The 22767-nt window shown below is 42.3% G+C and overlaps 1 protein-coding gene across 1 annotated transcript in view; it reads left to right on the top strand.

Moving 5' to 3' along the window:
• The first annotated feature begins 8569 nt into the window (after positions 1 to 8569).
• Positions 8570 to 22767, top strand: part of spns2 (spinster homolog 2 (Drosophila)) — an 87062-nt gene continuing 72864 nt past the window's right edge. Inside the window, exon 1 of the mRNA XM_010870389.5 lies at positions 8570 to 9039. Coding sequence (XP_010868691.3) covers positions 8808 to 9039 — 232 coding nt within the window. The 5' untranslated portion in view covers positions 8570 to 8807. The remainder of the gene's footprint in view (positions 9040 to 22767) is intronic.

Here is a 22767-nt window from a genome sequence, read left to right as displayed (position 1 = left end):
TTTCTGGGTAGGCTCAGGGGGCTCTTTCATTTTAAATATAAACGGTAACAGAGAATGACAGGGAATTGTATTATCTGAATTTATATTCTCTTAATACCAACTAACACAAACAAGACTTAAGGACATAAAGACATTAAAAACGGTACAGACATCACAAGAAAAGCTCAACCATCACCCGACACTGCTATTCCACACTCACCGCATTCCCCATCTCTCCTCCCTATTGGTTTAGAGATGGAGCAGCACCAGCAACCGCCAACAAGGCACTATGAATGGAATTAGTATGTTGGGTGTCATTTCAAATGTAATTATGGTGCCAAAATGTTCAAATGACCATGCATGGGAAGTAGTAATGAAAGCATTGAAGCCGCCTAGTTGGCAGTCTGCAATTGTTTTTTGAGAGCATCAGAGTTAGTCAAGATATCCATGACTGGACACCCTAACTGCAATCTCCAAAGCAACAATAAAAATGTTCCCTCTTCTCAGTATGTGTATGTATTCATTTTTTCCATTCTGATTTGTCACAATATGGATTTCATTTCAGGAATAGTCATTTCTGTGCTATTAAGCTCTTATTTGATGATGACACTGTGATTTCCTGCTGGAAAGCTCTTTGAGACATAAATTGTAAATAATGTGTTTATCGGCAACAATCCCCTGAGGGACAGAGGACTAATAAAGATAATACACTGCTCAAAAAAATGAAGAGAACAAAATAATATCAGTATAATACCAAGTCAATTAAATGAAACAGGGATATCAATCTGTCCAGTAAGGAAGCATAAGCGATTGTGAATCAATGTCACCTATTTTGGTGCAAATGAAAGTGACAACAGGTGCACTGGAGAGGCGACAGCAAGACAACCCCCAAAAAGGAATGGTCTTGCCGGTGATGGCTACAGACAATTGTTCTCTCCTTATCCTTCCAGTGTGATTCTTCTCTAGTTTTGCATTTTGCTGGTGTCCTTGTCACTACTGGTAGCATGAGGTGGTACCTGCAGCCCATTCAGGTTGCACAGGTATTCCAGCTCCTGCAGGATGGCACATCCATACGTGCCGTCTCAAGAAGGTTTGCTGTGTCTCCCAGTGCAGTCTCAAGAGCATGGAGGGGATGCCCAGGATACTGGCTGTTACACGTGGAGAAGGCCGTAGAAGAACAATACAGCAGCAGGACCAGTATCTGCTCCTTTGTGCAAGGAGAAACAGGAGGTTCGCCATTGGTGCCCTATTCTCGTCACAGATGAGAGCAGGTTCACCCTGAGCACATGTGACAGATGTGAAAGAGTCTGGAGATGCCATGGTGAACATTACGCTGTCTGCAACATCATCCAGCATCTTTAGTGGGTCAGTGAGGGGGAAGGATTATCCTTGGAGGGTCACACAGACCTCCACATGCTAGCCAACAGTACCCTGACTGCTGTTAGGTACTGGGATGAAATCCTCAGACCCATCATCAGACCTTACACTCAAGGTTCCTCCTGGTGCAGGACAATGATCGGCCTCATGTGGCCAGAGTGTGTAGGCAGTTTCTGGATGACGAAGGTATTGATGCCATCGACTGACCCTCACGTTCCCCAGACCTGAATCCAATTGAGAACCTCTGGGATGTTATTTATTAGTGAATCCGACACCACAGACTGTCCAGGAGCTCACTGATGCCCTGATCCAGGTCTGGGAGGAGATCCCCCCCAGGACACCATCTGCTGTCTCATCAGGAGCATGCCCAGACATTGTTGGGAGTGCATACAGGCACAGGGGGACCATAAACACTACTGAGTCACACTATGAGTTGCCGTGATGAAATTCACGCAAGTTGGAACAGCCTGTGATTTCAATTCATTTCTTTGATTTGTGAGTTTGAATCCAGCCCTCAATCGGTTGGTGATTTTGGTTTACAATGATCGTTGTTGTCATTTCGTTCTCAACAAATTACACAATGTACAGTAAATATTTAGATGTTTTATATATTCTGTTCATCGAGACCTTTTTTGAGCAATGTATATAGTCACATTTCTGTGACCTTGAAACAAGAAACCAGCAAGCCTAGTTCAGCCGGCAATAGAAAGTATTGCCCTCTTGAGATTCAAACCCGGGTCTCCCACGTGAAAGGCTGTGTTACTGACTACTACACCACAGGGCTCTACGTTTGAGGGGTGTCAGTATAGCCTCTTGTGTCTATCCTGAACAAATCCTATTTTTCCACTGGCCGTTTTAACAGCTAGTTGGCCATTTGTGAATGATATTGATACAGTTAAACTGACTAACATTTCTTACTAAGTTTACCTCAACCACAAATAGCACCTATGAACTGTTAGCTTTCGCCACTGGCCGTTTGAACAGCTTATTAGTTAGTAATAGGCTGTACCATTATCTACTAACATACTGGACTAATCATAAGAATTGGGCAATTGCTAATGAATTGTCTGCCAAAGCTATTTCATTCCATGGCGTAAGAACATCTTTTTTTCTTTCATGGCATAACAACATACTTTTTTCTTTCATTCGTGAATGACATTGATACAATAACTATAAATAAAGGTGATGATAACTACCTTTTTCATCAAGTGAAATGGCAAGAGAATCGTGGAAATAACTTAAATAAATGTTGTTGTTCACAGTAGATTCACACTGTCTTTAATCACAACGTCACAGCATTAGGCATTTCACTAGTTGCTAAACACTATTGAGCATTGTGTTAAACTGAATAATGTTTCTTATTAAGTTTACCTCCACCACAAATAGCGTCTATGAACTATTAGCTTTTACCACTGGCCGTTTGAACAGCTTATTGGCCAGTAATAGGCTTACTAGTATCTACTAACTTCTTGGGAATAGTCATAAGAATTGAGCAATTGCTAGCGAGATTGAAGATGAACATTTCCATGCTAGAAACAGTCGCCATATAACCGTATGCAGTTTTAGGCTCACTATAACGTTACTACTGTATGTTGTGGCCAGCAAATGTGTGTCTATCCTGACCCAAAACGAATGCATGGATGTGTACTTCGAAAATCCACCAGAAATAGTCGCAAAATAACCGTGAACTGTATTATTTCAGCCTTACTATAATGTAGCCACTGGAGATGTTGGTCTATACGGAATAATTCCTAATGCCTACTTCGCTTCGCCTGTTAGGAGATACAAACTCGGGACCTATAGTTTGCATGGCCGCTTCGCTAACCACTACGCTATTTAACGAGGGGTACTCGCTCAGTCAGTCACTCAGTCAGACATTCGCTCTTCTTGGCCGGCTCCGCTTACGCGGTCTGGCAAAAACTAACCTAACTTCAGACCAGAACTTCACTTCATATAAATCATGCACTGATTTAGACCAGATGGTTGCAATTCCTTGTCGGGAGGGTCCACATTTTTTTTTAAATACAGCACTCTGGACCCTGTAGGGGTTAGATTGAAAACCTTGAGGTTTATGGTGGTGTAGAGGTCAAAGCTACTGCTTCCAGTGCACATGTACCATTTCAACATGTGATCTATCAATATGTAAATATACAGCTCTGGAAAAACTTAAGAGACCACTGCACCTTTTTCTTTCCTTTCCAAAAAAGTTGAAAAGGAATGTTTGGAGTGAGGAACACAAGCATTCAGTTTGCAGTGGTCTTTTCATTTGAACCCTTCTGTTTCTCACTCAAAACCTTTATTTTTGACTTTTTTGGAAAGAAAAGAAAAAGGTGCAGTGGTCTCTTCATTTTTTCCAGAGCTGTATTTACTGTATATAGAAGGTCACTTACATGTATATGTCCTTGTTTTCGAAAGAATACATTGAAATAACAATCAACATGTAAATATTCCATAAATAATATAAAGTGTAGACATTGTTAACATTGACAATTGTAGCTGGAAATGGCAGATTTTTTATGGATTATCTACACAGGCGTACAGAGGCCCATTATCAGCAACCATCAGTCAGTCCTGAGTTCCAATGGCACGTTGTGTTTGCTAATCCAAGTTTATCATTTTAAAAGGCTATGTGATCATTAGAAAACCATTAACAGACGTCTTCAACTGGCAGCTGTTTCTCAATCTAGCCACTGTAATGTCATTTTCCAACTTGCTCAGTTATGCACTGGGGCCTCCCACCCCTCTTTCTATTCTGGTTAAAATAAGTTTGTGCTGTTCTGCGAAGGGAGTAATTCCCATCGTTGTATGAGATCTTCAGTTTCTTGGCAATTTCTTGCATGGAAAAGCCTTCATTTCTTAGAACAAGAAAAGACAGATGGGTTTCAGAAGAAATATACTTTTTACTGGTCATTTTAAGCCTAATCAAACACACAATCACAGATGCTGCCTATAATTAATTAGTCTTTATTACTTCTTTAATCTCCAGTGCTAATATAATTGCAAAAGGGTTTTGTAATGATCTATTCGCCTTTTTAGAGGCCTTTTTGGATTAGCAAACACAACATGCTATTGGAACACAGGGCTGATGGTTGCTGATAAAGGGCATCGACGCCTTTGTAGATGTAGATCTGCTGTTTCCAGGTGCAATAGTAATTCACAACATTAACAATGTCTACACTGCCTTGCTGATCAATTTGTTTTCACTTTGTTTTCCAAAACAAGGACATTTCTAATTGCCCCAAACTTGTGAATATATAGATGTACTCATAAGTTTGAATACCCTGGCAGAAATTGTGAAATTTTTGCATTGATTTTGATTTTGCTGGATTTTAATTAAGGATGTTGATCATATGAAGCCATTTATTATCACATAGTTGTTTGGCTCCTTTATAAATCATAATGATAACAGAAATCACCCAAATGGCCCTGATGAAAAGTTGACATATCCTTGAATATTTGCCCTTGTTACAGACACACAAGGTGACCCAAACCTGTGACTTTTTAAATTGCAATTAATGTCTGTGTATAAATAGTCAATGAGTTTGTTAGCTCTCACATGGATGCACTGAGCAGGCTAGATACTGAGCCATGGGGAGCAGAAAAGAACTGTCAAAAGACCTGCGTAACAAGGTAATGGAACTTTATAAAGATGGAAAAGGATATAAAAATATATCCAAAGCCTTGCAAATGCCATTCAGTACTGTTCAATTACTTATTTAGAAGTGGAAAATTTGGGGATCTTTTGATACCAAGACAAGGTCAGGTAGACCAATTAAGATTTCAGCCAAAACTGCCAGAAGAATTGTTTGGGATACAAAGAAAAAGAATGATCCATATCGAGACGCGAATCCCTCTCAAACACTTTACAAGAAAAAATATACAACGCGTCAACAAATCTATTGTTATGATTAATCACGCTGAGGATTTTTGACGGCACCCTGTGCCGAGTGGCTTTATCCTCTGTTGCGCTGGATCTGTCGTGCAAAAAGATGTGTGTGGAGAGCGACGGATGCGAGATCGAGGGCTGCAGCAGTTCGGATGAACACACTCTCCGGCAGCATGAGTCCCGGACTGAAATCCAACCCGGACCTCCATCCCTGCAAGCCGGGTCAGAAATTCCGAGCCGCCCTGCTCAGGTGCCGGTCTCCTGCCGCTGCCGCCGGGATTCTCAGCTTTGGGAATGTACTCAATTACATGGACTGATACACGGTGGCAGGTAAGAGCTCAACCTTTCTCTTCATGTTAAGTGATCACTTCCCAATTAAGGACCACAAGTGGAGAATGAATACATGTGGGCTACTCTTCTCATACCGACAACCACCGGTTAATTGTTTTACCCACTGGTAACCTCAGGAGAAATACAGACTGCTCTGGATAAAGACGGTGGGGTTGTTTCAAGGAGCACAATACGATGATTCTTGAACAAAAATTAGCTGCATGGTCAAGTTGCCAGAAAGAAGCCTTTACTGTGCCAATGCCACAAAAAAGCCTGGTTACAATATGCCTGACAACACCTTGACAGGCCTCACAGCTTCTGGCACACTGTAATTTGAAATGATGAGACCAAAATAGAGCTTTATGGTCACAACCATAAGCGCTATGTTTGGAGAGGGGTCAACAAGGCCTATAGTGAAAAGAATACCATCTCCATTGTGAAGCATGGTGGTGGCTCTCTGTTTTGGGTGTGTGAGGATTGATAACAAGATGAATGCAGCATGTTATTAGAAAATACTGGCAGACAATTTGCATTCTTTTGCACGATATCTGCGCATGGGATGCTCTTGGACTTTCCAGCACGACAATGACATTCAGCACAAGGCCAAGTTGACCCTCCAGTGTTTACAGCAGAAAAAGGTGTAGGTTCTGGAGTGGCCATCACAGACTCTCTGGGGAGATCTCAAACAAGCGGTTCATGGAAGGCAAACAAAGACTTTGCATGACCTGAAGGCATTTTGTAAAGACAAATGGGCAGCTATACCTCCTGCAATAATTTGGGGCCTCATAGACAAATTACAAAAGACTGCACCCTGTCATTGATGCTAAAGGGGGCAATATGCAATATTGAGATTTTTTGAACAAGGGTCAGATAATTTTTCCTTTGTTTCCATTCTGTTATGACCTACAGTTGAATGTGAATCCAGTAAGGAATAAAAGACGTGTTTTGCCGGCTCACTTTGGAGTACATATATATATATATATATATATATATATATATATATATATATAAATGAGGCTTGACCCCCCTCCCAAAATGTACAACCCAGAGATTTTTATTAAAAATGAAGGCCAAATATATTTTCTCCTGAAAATACCTGTCATTTGTCAAATTGTTAATGGCTGAATCTGCCGTCCATTTCCATGCTGCCCTCTGTCTGCCGATCCCTTTACTTGTGTTATTGTGAATGTGAATGAAAGGGGACTTCCCTTGATAATAACGTTGGACGGTACCCCCTAATCTCACACATACACCACATGCACTACACTTATGGATGTGCACACTGTTAGGGAGTGTGGGTGCACTGGGGTTGCTCACTTGGACTCAAAGTCAACATTTGCACAGGTCCCCCTAGATATCAGCAGACGGGGTCCTGCATGCTTGACTCCTTAGATATCAGCAGATGTGTCCTTCATGTGCTTGCACACAAGTCTTTGTCTGCATTTACTCACATATCACATTCTGCCCATGGCTCTTCACTCTATGCTCTCGGTTCTGCTACCCAAACGCAGGGGGGCCTGTGGCCCCAGAGAAATGTCTACACAGGGGCCCATGATGACGTAGTTAGCTCCAACAAGCACGTATCAATGATTTAGTAGCTCATGAGCCCTACTGTGGATCCTGGAAGCCAAACATATATAAGTATTTTATAGGTCTTATAAGGCCCGAAACACCAACGCCTTGACATTATCTAGTGACAGTTAATGTTTTTCAATTATTTGTAATAATACAGAGGTACCAAATAAAAATGATAGTTTTTCATACAGTAGGGCTGTTGCAATAATCTTTTCATGTTTTTCAATTGATCATTTCAGTTAACAATTGAATGGCTGCCACTAACAATGGGGAACCAAATAGCTCAATCAAAAGTGATCACTTTTTACGATCTGAGGGTTCGTATCCTTTAAAACTTTCATCGCAATTAATAGCTGGATTGGGAGAAAGTTAACACAAATTGATCTCCTCAACGTGAAAAGACAGTATCAGTCGAAAACATATGGGTCGATGTTAGTTGTGGACCCAACGAGATAAACAAGGATAGAAAGTTAAGGAACAACTTGTCATTCGATCAACTGTAAAGTTTTAAACGGAAGTCTGGAACTCTAGATCAAACCAGCGCTGTCCAGCGTGCTGAATATCCACTACATAAGAGCCCTGCCTCACGTGACCAACACACAATGAATATTTTGATTGATTTAATGTTTTAACAAATGGGTTTACTTGGGCTAAGATACTTAACATTTATCAAGGGAATATCCAAACAGCCATTAACACATAATTTGCGCAAATCGACGACGGTAATAAGATACTAATAGGCGTTGAAAAGCCTCCAATTTACGTAGCCTTTTTCTTTTTTGGCCTACTGTAATTCCTTACCGAGGCCAAATGACTAACTGACACACTGTTAATTATTGCAATTGAAAACGGGTCACCAGATTAGAAACGGTTGAGCTTATCTAAACGACCAAAGTCCACCAAAACCTTTAAAAAACGAACATATCGCTGAGTTCTGAATGAAAACCCTTTACAAGTTTAAAAACGTACCTACAACAATTAGGCTTATAAATGAACTAAACATCTCAGCTCCACTATAGGCAAAGTGACTTATATGCCTCGTGCCGGTCATTCTTTCTCTTTGTCAGTCTTTCTCCGCATCTCAGTAAAACTGTCCAGTCGCGCGATTCCAAACTATTCCCCGTCGAGAGAGTTTCTAAACGCTCTTCCTAAAATATAGTTGAAAGATCAAGATGTCGAGAACTCGCTAGCCCCACTGGCAACATTTTTGTGACAGCGTAACACACTAAAGTTGCCATTCCACACACACACACACACACACACACACACACACACACACACACACACACACACACACACACACACACACACACACACACACACATCAGGTGCCAGTAGGCTATATTATACTCCCGTGCTCAGGGGGCGGAGTTCCTGAGGCAGGTCACACCCCCTGCAATAGGACTTCATGGCAGGCTACTGAGAGGAAAACCTAAGGAGCGCAAGAGACTGTCAGTGCGGTCTGTGTGCTTGAAAATATGATCCATATCGAGACGCGAATCCCTCTCAAACACTTTACAAAAAAAAATATAAAACGCGTCAACAAATCTATTGTTACGATTAATCACGCTGAGGATTTTTGACGGTTTGTCGACAATATTTTTTTCCCCTTTGCCGAGTGGCTTTATCCTCTGTTGCGCTGGATCTGTCGTGCAAAAAGATGTGTGTGGAGAGCGACGGATGCGAGATCGAGGGCTGCAGCAGTTCGGATGAAGTGCACACACTCTCCGGCAGCATGAGTCCCGGACTGAAATCCAACCCGGACCTCCATCCCTGCAAGCCGGGTCAGAAATTCCGAGCCGCCCTGCTCAGGTGCCGGTCTCCTGCCGCTGCCGCCGGGATTCTCAGCTTTGGGAATGTACTCAATTACATGGACCGATACACGGTGGCAGGTAAGAGCTCAACCTTTCTCTTCATGTTAAGTGATCACTTCCCAATTAAGGACCACAAGTGGAGAATGAATACATGTGGGCTACTCTTCCCATACCGACAACCACCGGTTAATTGTTTGTTTTTCCGTACACACCCTACATTAATTTCCAACCCAACCTAATTTCTGTCAGCCATGCTCTCTCCATTTATAGAAATCCGACAATGAACGTATTGTCATCTTGCTATTTACTGAACAAAGAGGCAGCAGTGTGCTCTCCATCTCGAATATTGGCTATTCTCGCCTATATTTGCCTATTTTGGTATGATTTTGTGAAAGGTGATTGAATCAAATACACGAGGTTATTGTATTTGTAAAGGAATCAGGCCAGGAAGAGAAGTGGCATTGATATGTTGATTGGCACTGTCTTAAAAAAATCGCAGATCAATAATGTCGCCTTGTGTCACTCTGTAGAGGTGCTGCGGTTGCCTTGGTTCTGTAGCTGTCCAGCACTGGCTTGGTCTATCAGAGGATTTGAATCGTATTGGAATTAGGGGAGGAAAGGCCAAAGCATTTACTCAAAGCACCCATGTGCGTTGCTGTTAGGCTATTATAGTATGTTACAATTATATGATTAAGATATGTAAATCGGAATAAGTGTGAAATGTGTATTACATTTACTATACGGTTTGTTTTCAACTGCTTTTCTCTCTCTCCCTCTCGCTCATTCCCCTCTTGCTCTCTCCCTGCGAGAGGTCGTCAAAATGCAAATGTTTGTCTTTGTCCCATTTGTGGAAGGACTTTATTAGAGACGGGTTTCACCACCTCTGAAAAAATCATTTAATTTATTGTGTAAAGTGCCCAAATGGTATTTTCCATGTAATCATAGTTATCTTCTACTGTCACATCAGATAGGCTATCTGAATTTCCTTGGATTCGAAACACCCATTCACCCAGTCTACTGGAAACTCCCCAATGTATTTAATTGCTTGCGTTTTCATACAAGACTATTAAAGCAATACTACCACACTGTTTTAATAATTAAGAAATCCTACTTCTAAACAAATCCATCCCTCCACGTATCTTGTCTGGCCGACCACGTTCCCATAGAAACCAGACTGCACCCAATTCGTTTTTTAGTGCTCAATATTATTTTACGGATGCATGACACGACTTCCTGACTCAGCACACTGTAGTACTACTCTGTGGAAATGTAACATTTTCTTCTGGACCCGTGCGGTATAGGACACGGTTATCATAAAAAACACTGGTCTCTAGGCTACCGCGCTTAGGTAGGCTGAAACCATGTTGCGATTATTCTCCGGGAGAAGATCAGGGTGACATTTTCAGTGGCTTAAATAGCCTTGCAATATCTTGCGTCCTTTTTGCCAGTGATTAATAGAGCGCAATTAAATTAATTTAATTATCAAAATTAATGCGTTTCGCACTGGCGTTTCGCAGCGCTAATGTACCAAAAAGACAGATTCATTTTTCAACATCATATCATGAAGTGTGGTGAATCCATTATTTGTGGGAGTGTAGTGGCCTGATAGCATTTTTGCACCCACACTATCCCGTCCATCTTAGTATGGATAGCATGCTTCTAGGCTGCCTACCTTCTCTATAGACACTAGGATCAGAAATAGGTCTCCCTCAAATTCAGTCCGTTTAAAGCAGGTATTGAGATACAGTACACCATGTTATGGATTGTTAGATTCATTTTGACACGGATATGACTATGAATTAGTAATTGATTTGGGATTATCCAGTTTGTTACTTAAGATTGTTCTATGTCCAAATGTTTTCGTCCCATAGCGCACACTCTTTAGAATGTCTTGTCGATAATGCAGTTGAGTGAGATTCCAATAGAATTCAGCTTTCCCTATCTCTTCTAAACAACGCGGAAGGGGTTAAACATACTGCCGCAGCACACAGTAAAGATTTTTTTCTTCGGCGAGTACATGCAATACTGGAGATATTGTATAGCTACTGTTGGGTGAAGTAGCTACACATCCAACGATGTTTTACAACACTGAACTCAATATATGTCGATATCAATTTGAATACATGTGACAGTGTTCATAGGCGACATATTGATGGCAATTTTTTTTTTTTAACAAAAGTCCTTCCCTAGGTATTTAATTGGCAAAAACTTATTTTTTTACATAAACCTTCCTGTATGAACACGTGTTTTCAAAGTGTTCCAGATCAAGCAAGATTGCTAGTAGGTAGGCGTGAGTAGGTAGGGTTTCTGTCCAGAGAGAACGCCAGTGTATGAGGCTACACTATAATTACATTCAGATTCACACGGAGGCGATGTGAATCACAACTGTGCATAAATTTTACAACAGTTCAGACAGATATGACCGCGGCATGAGGCAAACTACGGGACAGAGCCTTGAGCTTCTGAATGATCTGGTCGCAAAGTAGGAGGCTAGATTGCCTTCGTTGTTTATCTTATCGTAGCATCTGTAATCAGCGCTCAAACACAATGCAGGTGGATTGAAGCCCACTCATCATAATCATTATTCTCTAAAGAGATCAGACAAAGCAACAATACAGTGACATCGCCTGGTTGTCTCACTGGAGACCAGCACTTCATTAATGCTCATTTTACTAAGTAAGGTGACTGAGAACACATCCTTATACAGCAGCAACTTATGACCAACAAGGGTTAACTGCCTTGCTCAGAGACAGAGCAACCGTTTTTTCACGGTTTCATTTCAAATCAAATCAACATTTGCATTTTATAAAGCCCTTTTTACACCAGCAGTTGTCAGGAAGTGCTTTCACAGTTTAGGGATTCGATCTTTCGGTTACTGGTCAGGTGTTCTAACTGCTAGGCTACGTGCTATTCCATCGTAATTATTCTCTCTTACAACATGATATATTGCGTGAAGTCAGAGCATTTTTAATCCAGCTCCTGCCACACAGTGCTGTGCGATTAGTAGAAAAGAGGGACAGAGTAAGCCAAATAGAGACAGAACGAGGGTAGAATGATGGAGGGAGGAGATGAGTAGAGACGTAGCGAAGCGTCCGCAGAGGATTGCTGCATACTGCTCTCGTTCGCGCTAATAACCCACCCCATGACGGAATATGCGTCGAGCGTTGCCGGTGGTGCAAAGGGGTTCTCCCCTCCAGTGAGTGCATGCGGTGCAAAGCGAGAGGGGGTTCCGTTCACAGCCACCGCGCCTGACCACCAGTTAATGTATTATGCATGTGCAGCATGTGTGCAAGACCCTCGGCGAGACAGGCAGGGGGAAATGAAAGTGTCCCAGCTGGACTGATTTACTGAACACAGCCGAAGTGATGCTCCCTGGGCCTTTATGTAAAAATCTCATTTCCAAAATATGTTCTTCTCTGTTGACTTATATTGAGCAACACGGTGTGGGTGGTGCGCTCTGGCGCTGGAGTGTCCAGGAAGGGGAGACGGACTTGTGCGGATAATGTTGTGTATCTCACCCACCTCCCTGAAATCTCCCTCTCTCGCCCTGTCTCTCTCTTTCGCTCTCTTTCTGTATCTCACACACACACACACACACGTTTGTATGGCTATCCTCATGGGGACCAGAAAATAGAAATTGCATGCTCTCTTACCCTAATATTAACCCTAACCTTAACCTAACCCTAATCTAACTCTAACCTTAACTTCAATAAAGTAACATTTATGCCTAAACTTTATCTAGATGTAATGCCTAACCTTAACCCTAAACTTAACCAACAATGCCCGGACATTAAAGAAACCCCAATTCTGAAATGAATTGTAAGTTTGACCCTTAACCTAAGGCCTAATCTGAAAATTGACTTTTGCCTCATGGGGACCGGCAAAAAGTCCCCATGAGTCCAATTTTTTCTGGTTTTACTATACTCATTGGGACATTTGGTCCCCATGAGTATAGTTAGAACTAAAATACACACACCCACACATTCACACACTCACTTTCCATTCCATTTCAAATTGATTATAGGGCATGAGAAATATTTATTTTCATTGCCAAAGAAAGTGAAACATTAAAAAGATACATTTTATGAACAAATAAGCTCATTTTCTTTTCCCTGTCTCCCTCTACTCCTCTCCCTTTCCTTTTCCTTCTCTTCTTTCTCTCTCCATGTCACTGATTCTCCACCCTGATCTCTCTATCTCTCATTGTGTGACCAAGTAAGATCGATCAGCACATAAGACACAACAGTTCTGGAAATGGGATATTCTTAGACACCCCCGTACACACACACCCACCCATACACAGAGGGGCAATGTGAGGGATGAAGTGAAGGAGGGAGGGGCTGACTGCAGTGTGGCTGAGGTGTAGTCAGGGGGAGCGGACACGCAGCAGAACTCGCTCTGCATTTAGCAGACCGCCCCTTCATCAAAAGGTCCTTGTTCTTCTAGCCATTGCATTACAGTGGTGGGCTCTCAGCTCTCTCACTGTTGCATTGTCTCCCAGTCGCATACAGAGGGCTGCCTGCCTCTCATCGTATCGCCTGATTCTCTTCTCTGCAACAATGGTCTGAAAATAACAGGCGCACACACACACACACACACACATCAAGCCGATGTTTCACTGTTACATGTAGTCTATACAGCAAACACTGTACGCAAAATCTGCGATTCATTTACTTTTTTACAGACCAAAATGGATAACACCAGAAAACAGAAGAAAGAAAATTGCCTTTGTTGGTGGCTTTGCCAGATGTTATCCACTGGATTTGATTTAGTCATTGAACTTAGTCATCTCATATGCTGCCAATTTTCTTTATAGAAGCCATTTCAAACCAATGTGGCCATTTAACAAGGAGAGAAAGCTTTGGAACAGCACAGATTAAACAAATGGTATTGTTTCATGTTGGAGACTTGTAGGATTGAATACTACTGGTCCAGGTTTGCCATTAAATTCTCATTTAAAGGATCACTGAACCAAAACAACAAATTATGTCATGGGATTATTAGTTTTCCCTTAGAATCATTAATGAGATTAGAAATGTAAAATACACCCCTCATATATCCATATGTACAGCTCTGGAAAACATGAAGAGATCACTGCACCTTTTTCTTTCCTTTCCAAAAAAGTCGAAAAGTAAGGTTTTGAGTGAGAAAACAGAAGGGTTAAAATTAAGAGACCACTGCAAATTGAACGCTTCTGTTCCTCACTCCAAACGTTCCTTTTCAACTTTTTTGGAAAGGAATGAAAAAGGTGGAGAGGTCTCTTAATTTTTTTCGGAGCTGTATATTTGAGCACACTGAAATCAACCAAAATATGATCTATCTTTTCCAGCCTTGTAAGCGAAACCACAGTCACATGATCACCCCATGCAAGTGGCAAAGCTCCTCCAAAATCACATTCCTGATTGTGATTGATGTCATCATGTTCAAAAGTAACCTCAACCTGCCTCAGACATATAACCAACAATCCCAATCAGGTGTTCAGTAGGTTGTTTCTGTAGGGGGATGCACATCGCTGTCTGTTTCAAGAGGCTAGAATTGCTTATCACTCTTAATTAAAAAAATTGGTGTGCAAGGTGGGACTTTTCAGATGGAAGATTTCTGTTTTTGCCTTAAAATGTTTTCAGACCAAGCAACTCTTAAAATCCTCTCTGAAATCGTGTTTATGCCATAAATGTTCCTGTAATACAGAGTGCATCCCAAATGGCACTAAATGCACACCCTTCTTAGCACACTACAATGAACAAGAGCCCAGTGTGACATAGCCACAGTTAACATTTCTGCCACCTCCGCCTATTGCTCAACCGTCTGGTTTGGTAAACAGACGCGTTGGTCGGTGACACTGATCTGTTTTCAGTCAGACAAAATAAGGAGCCAAACCCACTCTTGATGAGGAAAAGGCTCTTAAGTCCCAGCCCGACCGATGTCTGTGGCTGAAGGCACTAGGCGTCAAATCCTCATTTCCTACTTCCTTGTTTCCTCCCAAAGGGCATTGGTCTCATAGGTCTCAGGAAGAGTCTTCAGAAGCTGTCATCCAGTGAAAATGTTAACAGAATTTGACAGCTAGTACTGCTTTCAGACGCGCCCGTTCTAACTGTGAGTTGATAGTGAGAGGAAGGGTGCCAGCTGACCTGTCTAGCCCCAGATCTTAAGGATCGAGGCAGGCTGTCTGAGCTGGGAGGCCTCAGCTGTTGTAATGGGTTCCGGGTTGTCTAGGTCCCTCTCTCAGCCAAAACAAGAAGTCCAGACTGACGAACAATTCCTCCCGCCTCACTCTGGAAGCTCCGGGCCTTTGTCATGGTATGAGTGTTGTTGGGGAAAAACACTGAAGTTTAGGATTTGTGTGTGTGTGTAAGTGTTTGCCTGTGTGTGCGTGAGTGTGTGTATAGGTCTGTGGGAATGTGGGTCTGTATTTAAATGTTGGTGGGTGTGTGTAAGGGTATTTCTGTGTGTTTGTTTGTGTATATGTGTGTATGTGATTGAGATTTGTGTAGCTTGTGATGTGGTTGTTCCCCTGCGTCTTTATTTACAGTGTGCTGCAGGGGCCTACATTTGTAGACAGGCAGTTCAGTTCTACTTGGCCTGCAGACCTCTCCCCCTTTGTCAGTCTGATGTGTCCGTTAGCAGGGAAGTTGAATAGGGAACATGAGGAGAGCAGCAGCTGATGAGTGCTGTTAGTCAGTCTAGGGCCACTCTGTACACTTTGTCCAGGTTTTATCAGTCCTGGAGCCATTCTACCACCAGACGTTTCTACGCCTCTTGGTTTTAAGGAGGTTTGGATATAAAGAGCTTTCAAAGAGGGTAGGGCCAATTAGTCCCCCGCAACATTCTCAGATGCAGGATCCCGAGCGGTGGTCTCTCATCCCGTCGCAGACTGTGTAGCCCCCCCAGCAGATTATGATGAAGACAGGGATTAGCTGTTTAAGGGAATATGGGGGGGGGGGGTGCCAGCACTTGAGTTTGTTTGAAAGATGCGTGCGCACATGTCACCTGACAGTTGCCCATTCAGATAACCTTTCCTCACCCCAAAACCAACCCAGGCTGTGGACAGCTTAGAGCCGCCTTAATCTGGCCTCGGCAGATGAAGGTCGGAGCATAGAGCAGTCCAAAAAATATATAATCTCAGAGCATTTGAAGCATCTGTTTCTAGTCTGTTTAGTTGAACTCAGACTATTAATTAAGGCACTTGGTGATCTGGGGATAATCCAGCACCTCCAGGACCCCTTGGAGATTTCAACTAGACCCTGATGCAGAGTCATCCGACTGGACAGGAAAGCCGCAGCAGAGCCGTGTTTTGCGAGGAAAAGATTCCATACGTCGACACACACACACACACACTTCTGTAGACAACCACACAGCAATAATCCTCTTTTAAGATAACCTGTTCATCACCATGTTTAATTGGTCTGAGAGGCCGTGTTTGGGTGATCCATCCAGGGGAGAGCCCCAGTGGTCTGGTTGAGCCAGTCTGACAGGCTCTGTCTTCTACCGCCACGGCCACCCCAGGAGGTGCACGCTGGAGAATTCGGTGGAATTCCATTTCAATTACAGTTTCTTCAATTTATTTTAATGAGGCAAATTAGAAATTGGTATTTTGTTTATATTCTGACTTGCCTGGAATTTTGGTCAGTTGGTTGTTTCTCCATTTTCACTATTCAGTTGTTAACAAGCAGACATAACTGCCAACTACGCAGCAGAGCAGACCAATCTTAAAATACCTATCCTAACATAGTCAGATCCGTAAAACTCTTTGAAAAGATTAGAAAGCAAGCAGATATGGTGTGGCACTGTCAGCCTGTTACACTAAATCTTGATAGCCAAGATAAGGTGCATCTTTGCACATCACCATTAGTTTCAGTACCAGTCTCTTTAGCTAGCATTCCAATCCTTGCCAGTCTTTGTCAAGCTTAAGAGAAAGGGTCCCAGACTACGCCATCATGTCAGTGCTATACAAATTTAACTTTTTTAATTTTTGAACTAATGAGCCATTATCTCAGTTGTAGCAGAGGGGTTTACTGTCACAGAGGACCCAGATAAAGCCTTGTGCAAATTGGACGTCTTGTTAAATTGAACTTTGGGGCTTGGCCTCCCCGCCACATCAGACTTGGCTTTTGTCTGTCTTCTGCCTGCTCCCCATCCCCCCTCCTCTCTTTTTATAGCATTCATAATGAAGGCTTCCAAACGACAACAAAAGCATTAAAGAGATGGAAAAAGCTACACTAATTTAGTTTGTAGTCACTGTGTTTTTTCCTCCATCTGTTTTGTGCTGGGAGTGGTTCTGCTCTCAGAGCTGGTCTAATTTTGAAAAGCCACACTATGCGTTGCTATTATGTGGAAAGTAATTTCTCCTGACAGACTACAGTATATCCACACTGTTCTTTTAAGTTAGGTTGATTTAGCATTTTGTGCACAAATGGAAATTCTGTCTTAGTGCATATCCGAGGCACGTCCAACTACTGTAGACATATTATAAGGATTTACAGTAGACTTGGATGGCCTGTTTTGATAATATATTTGATATCCTGCTCTATTTCCCAGTTGGTTTTTCCCACTTTTCCCCAGTTGTGTTTCAAACCCACTTCCTAACGTGCAATTCCAATCGCGGAGAGAAAACCGTCTGTGTTCTTTTCGTCTCTGATTTAGCCGACGTCTGTAATAGGTCGAATTACACACAGCCTTTCCCTCCGTCAGCCATCGGGACCTTCGTGTGGTAACGACAGCCATTACCCAACAGGCCACAACATTTCCGTGGCAACCGCGGTTACCCTGCGAACCCTTGCTCTGAAAGTAGGATTTGAACTCACGGAGAGGAGACTCTGGGGGGTGCGGGTATCTTGGTCTATATTGGGCAGGGGTTATTTTAGCCTGACCTGGTATTTTACGTCTCTCCTCACCACAACAGTGATGTCAATATTACATGCCACATTTTATGTTTGGATATTTATACTCAGCCTCTTTGACTGGGTTGCTGGGTAGTTCTGCCGGTCGTTAGAAGGCAGCAGCTAGCCTAGTGGTCAAGATCCTTGTGCAAGTAAATGACCGGTCCAAATACCGGAGCTAACAAGGTTCCTGTGAACAAGGGCGTTATCCCAATTTGCTTCAATAAATCCTTTTGGATTAGAGCGTCTGTTAAATACTGAAATTGCGATAAGTACAAAGATTGTTTAAAAATACGCGTTTGTTTGATCACCACATGAAACAGATGATGGGTAATAAGGAGACAAATGACAATAATGTACGAATGTGTTTGATCATATTGACAGATTTATCCTCACATTCCTTTTGATCTCAGTGCATTACCATGAGAGTCCCTTACAAGTACACCAGGTGTGATAATCACTCACTCTGTCCATGTTCTGTGTCATTTGTGGCCTCTCTCAAAGCCTGTTCAACTAGCGCTTTAAAGACAGTGAAGAGCAGACATAAGGAATGGGACAAGTGTTTACTTTAGTGTGGTCTCATCCACTTACTGGCTTGGCTTTAGATTATAGCTCTCAGGTGAAAGAGTTAGTGTGAAAGACCAGCATTTAGCAGCCACCGTCATGGCAGGTTTGAAGACTGGACGTCCAAACAATGCATCATCATTTTACAGCATACCAATGTGTCAAATAAGCATCAGAGAAACTCATTTATTGATTTACAATGTGTGTACCTATAAAAATCTTACTCATAAACGACTGATGAGCTTTTTTCAAGCTCACAATCCAGATTAGAAATGTTTTTACTCCATTGTTTGTAAACAATGTTATTGTGAAGAAATGCTGTACAGCCTCCTAAAAGATGTAATCCCTTGGAGGGTCAGTCCTTTCATCTGCCTAGATGACTTTCTAGAGTGGTTATACTACTCCCGCTCCACCCTTAAGCTGTTTGCCAAATCAGTGGCTGGGTGATGGCTTTGTTGTTGTTTGAACGGCACATTGCCACTTTTATGATGCCTTTATCAGCTGTATCTCTCTGTATTTGGGGATTTGAGTGTGTTTGTAGGGAAGACCTGAAACTCCCTCACAGAGGAACAGAGCCAAACATGAGGATTACAGAAGTATGGGAGCAAGGTATTAGAACGTTCTCTGAACACCTCAGCAACTCCTGTGTTAGGCTCAGGATGACTCTTGCCCTGAAAATACCCACTACTTACTACTAACTCTGAATTTACTCTTTAATATCACTTTTCCCACCAGTTGCATAGTGGTGCATTCAGTCTTCACAGAAAAAGTAAATCTAATTTTTTTATCTTAGAATTTCTTGTTCTTGTCCTGCTCTTCAGTTCCTGACCTCCCTGACCCATTCGTTTCACATAGTTTAATAATCAGTGATGATCTTCCATGACTTGTAACATCTGCTGTCAGCAGTGTGCTCATATGAAAAGTCCTGCAAAAGACATTCTCACTGAGGCATGTGCCAAGTATGACCCAAAACACTGCCTAAATGCAACATTCCACACATGCAAACCCATACAAAGCCAGTTGATAATTTACTTGGTCTTACATAAACAAACACAGAAACAGACATGTCCCAGGGGAAATGTTTCGAAGATGGCAGCACTTGTTTTGAAGATCGTCATATATAAATGTCTTTGTGAGCTTTGATTCCAGCCACTGATGCAAGAACAGTTGCTCCAAAAGGGTGTACGTTAGTTTGAGCATTGTGGATTTCTTTACTTGATGTTTGTTTGTCCTTTTCCGCTTTCAAGAAAAGGACTTCAATGATTTATCTTGGACTTCAGTGATTAGACACATTTGTCAATGTGATTTACACCAGTTTTGGGGCCAGTTCCAATTTAATTCCAGTTCATTCAGAAAGTGAACCATGTTCCGATTCCAGATGTAGTGGAACTTCAGCAGCAGTAGTTGTAGCCTCTATCACGGTTTCAGGTTGTGCTTTCTAGGCTAAACATTCACAAGAGGACCAGTTGTCGGTAAGAAACCAGAACCCACTTCCACTGACCCACAGCTTACAGCTATATTAACTCCCTCCCTCAAGCAGCTATTGGAAGCCCTCCACTAACGGCTACAATAACATTTACTCTGCATATTTATAACTGCTCTCCTTATCCCCAACTACAACCTATTCCCTGTAAAATGCACTACTTTTTAGGGCCTATACACAGTAGCTCTGGTTAAATAAAAAAGGACTGAGGGAAATGTGTAAATGTGTTTTCTATGGACCTAGCAGTGTCTTTGTGTGTGATTCATAGGTCAAAATACAATTCAATTTAGATTGTCAATCAAGATTACATTGGATAGTGGTTCATGTGTATCACTGCGTCTGTGTATGTGAGAGTGGTTGGGAAATGAGGCCTCTGACCTGTCCGGGGCATGTCTCTGCCAATGTCTCCGGTTGGAGCTGGAGTCACTTACCACACACACAATCACATACACGCAGTCAGAAAAAGAAAAGGTATGTTTGTTTTTGGCAGAAATGTGTCTCTGCTGTAAGACGAGATCTTCTAACAATAATGGAATTCCTGTCAGAATGTGTCATTCCTTAATTCAATAAATTATTTTTGTCTGATATGCATTGCAGTTAATGTGACAGCCCAGCCCAGAGAAGAACTGTCTGCAGACACAATAAATGCACGGTATTGTTTGGGCTAAAACTAGGTGTGAACTGACAGGCTGGGTTTAAGGTGTTGTTTCTCCAGTATGTTGCTGGTTGCAGTGTGTGTGTGTGTGTGTGTGTGTGTGTGTGTGTGTGTGTGTATGCGTGCGTGCATGCGTGGGTGTGTGTGTGTGTGTGTGTGTGTGTGTGTGTGTGTATGCGTGCGTGCATGCGTGGGTGTGTGTGTGTGTGTGTGTGTGTGTGTGTGTGTGCGTGCGTGCATGCGTGGGTGGTTTCACCTCACCTACCTCCCAGGTTGGATTATCAGAGCATTCCTTTGAATCTCATGCTCTGTAAATGTTTACTGACGCTTTTTTTTTTAAAACACATACATACCCCAGGCTATGAGCTCACATGGCTTCATATAATGATCCACCAAAACAGCATGGAGGATGCACAAACTCATGTGCAACACACTCCCAGGTAAAATCACACACACAGGGAGACCGAAACCCACAGACACACACTCACAGACAGACAGATAAATAAGAAGTAAACACACACACACACATACTTACACCCATGCTCTGTTTCATGGCATCATTTTACAGGAAAGATCGCGGTATGTGTCTGATTGGTAGCTAACACGTTTGCGTCCCCTGTACCTTAATGAAGCAAGGCAGAGCAGGAATGTGGACATGGTTAACAGGAGAGGAATGAGGAAGGACTGTATCGTTTTATTATTCCCACGCCGTCATTGAACAACCCGTTTGTAATTTGAGAACTTCCTCTCCACGCCACCACTTGTCATTTTCAATGTTTAGAGGCATTGTCATCGATAGGAATCTGTACATGAAATACAGTAGGCACATCCTATTTACATTGGTCTGTAATGTCATTCATCTAGACTTAATGAATTAGAAAGTCAAAGATGATTTGAGTGTTAGGCTTAAACTCATTTGCAAGTACTCATCAGTGGAACTCTTTTAATTTGTGTGGAGTGAATTGTATTTTGAGACTGTTGATGGTATTAACAGGTTTTATGTGTGGCTGGGTAGCAGAATGGTTGACAACATTCATTTACTCCTCTTTATTAAATCACAGGTGAGGACAGGCAGTCTGGCATGTCTGGCAGATTCCAGATGGGCTGGTGCCATTATAATGGTATCTAACAAAAAAAAAAAGGATTCTCAAGAAAAATAACAAGTAGAGGCCTTAAGCAGCTAAAAAGTGGTGTATGTTAAAAAATGCCAGGTCAATTTCTAGTCCAAATCTGTCTCTGAATTTATGGGATCAGCAAGTGATCACCTTCCTTCGCCCCCTAGGAAGTATTGCGCAAGCAAACCGATGTAAAGCACTTTTGAATTATAGTTCTAACTCATTACTAGATAATGTCAAAATCAAGTGAAAAAAAAGGTCTCTGAGATAATTTTTCACTCGTTTTCATTATTAAAAGACACATTTGTGTCTTTTATCTTAGTCTCAGAGAGTGGCGGATTAAGTCACACTGAAAAGAAATGAGATCCATATCTAATTCATGAGGAATGAACCAGAGAAATGAATCTCAGAGCCTTTATACACAGAGTGTATTCCAGTCTGCTGTCTACCAAAATGAGGATGTGCGTATCACATTTGGTCACTGGGGTAGCAGCCTTTGTTGATGGCAAGGAGGAGGAAAAGGAGAAAAAAATGGTCTTTCCGTGCAAGTGTTACAAAGTGCCTTTGACATATTTTCCGGGTGACATGGCGTTAATGGGATGGGTGTAGCAGGCCATTGTTGCCGACTTGCAGGAAGCTCTCCTTCAGCAAAGAGCAAATGTCAGTGACAGCCTGGACATCCAGGAAATGGCCGTTACATGTTGTAGTGTTCTCCCGTCACAGTGAACACCCATCACTCAAAGCGCGGAGCTCCGTGGGAGATTTGTCAAACGGGTTCTGGATGGGAAACTTGTGTGTGACACTCCCTCTGTGGGGTTAAAACGGGGCTGAGATGTAGAAGGGAGAGCGAGTATGCAAACAGTACTGAGTAAAGGCAATCTGGACATCCGTAATGTAAATCTACAGCAAATACTGCCAAATATGACAGACATGTCTTATTGTTGTCATATAGGGAGTATATGCACTATAGGGAATTGTGATTGATCTTAGCATGGAGTGAAGCTATTTCACTGAAAGGGGAGTTAGGACAGATGCTTCCTGTCGCATGCATTCGTCCCAAATGGCACCAACGTTCCCTATTTAGTTGACTAGGTATGTGCCCTATGAGCCTAT

Source organism: Esox lucius, chromosome 7, assembly GCF_011004845.1.
Source record: "Esox lucius isolate fEsoLuc1 chromosome 7, fEsoLuc1.pri, whole genome shotgun sequence".
Lineage (NCBI taxonomy): Eukaryota > Metazoa > Chordata > Actinopteri > Esociformes > Esocidae > Esox > Esox lucius.
The sequence above is the reverse complement of the archived record's forward strand: the minus strand, read 5'-3'. Positions and strand labels throughout refer to the sequence as shown.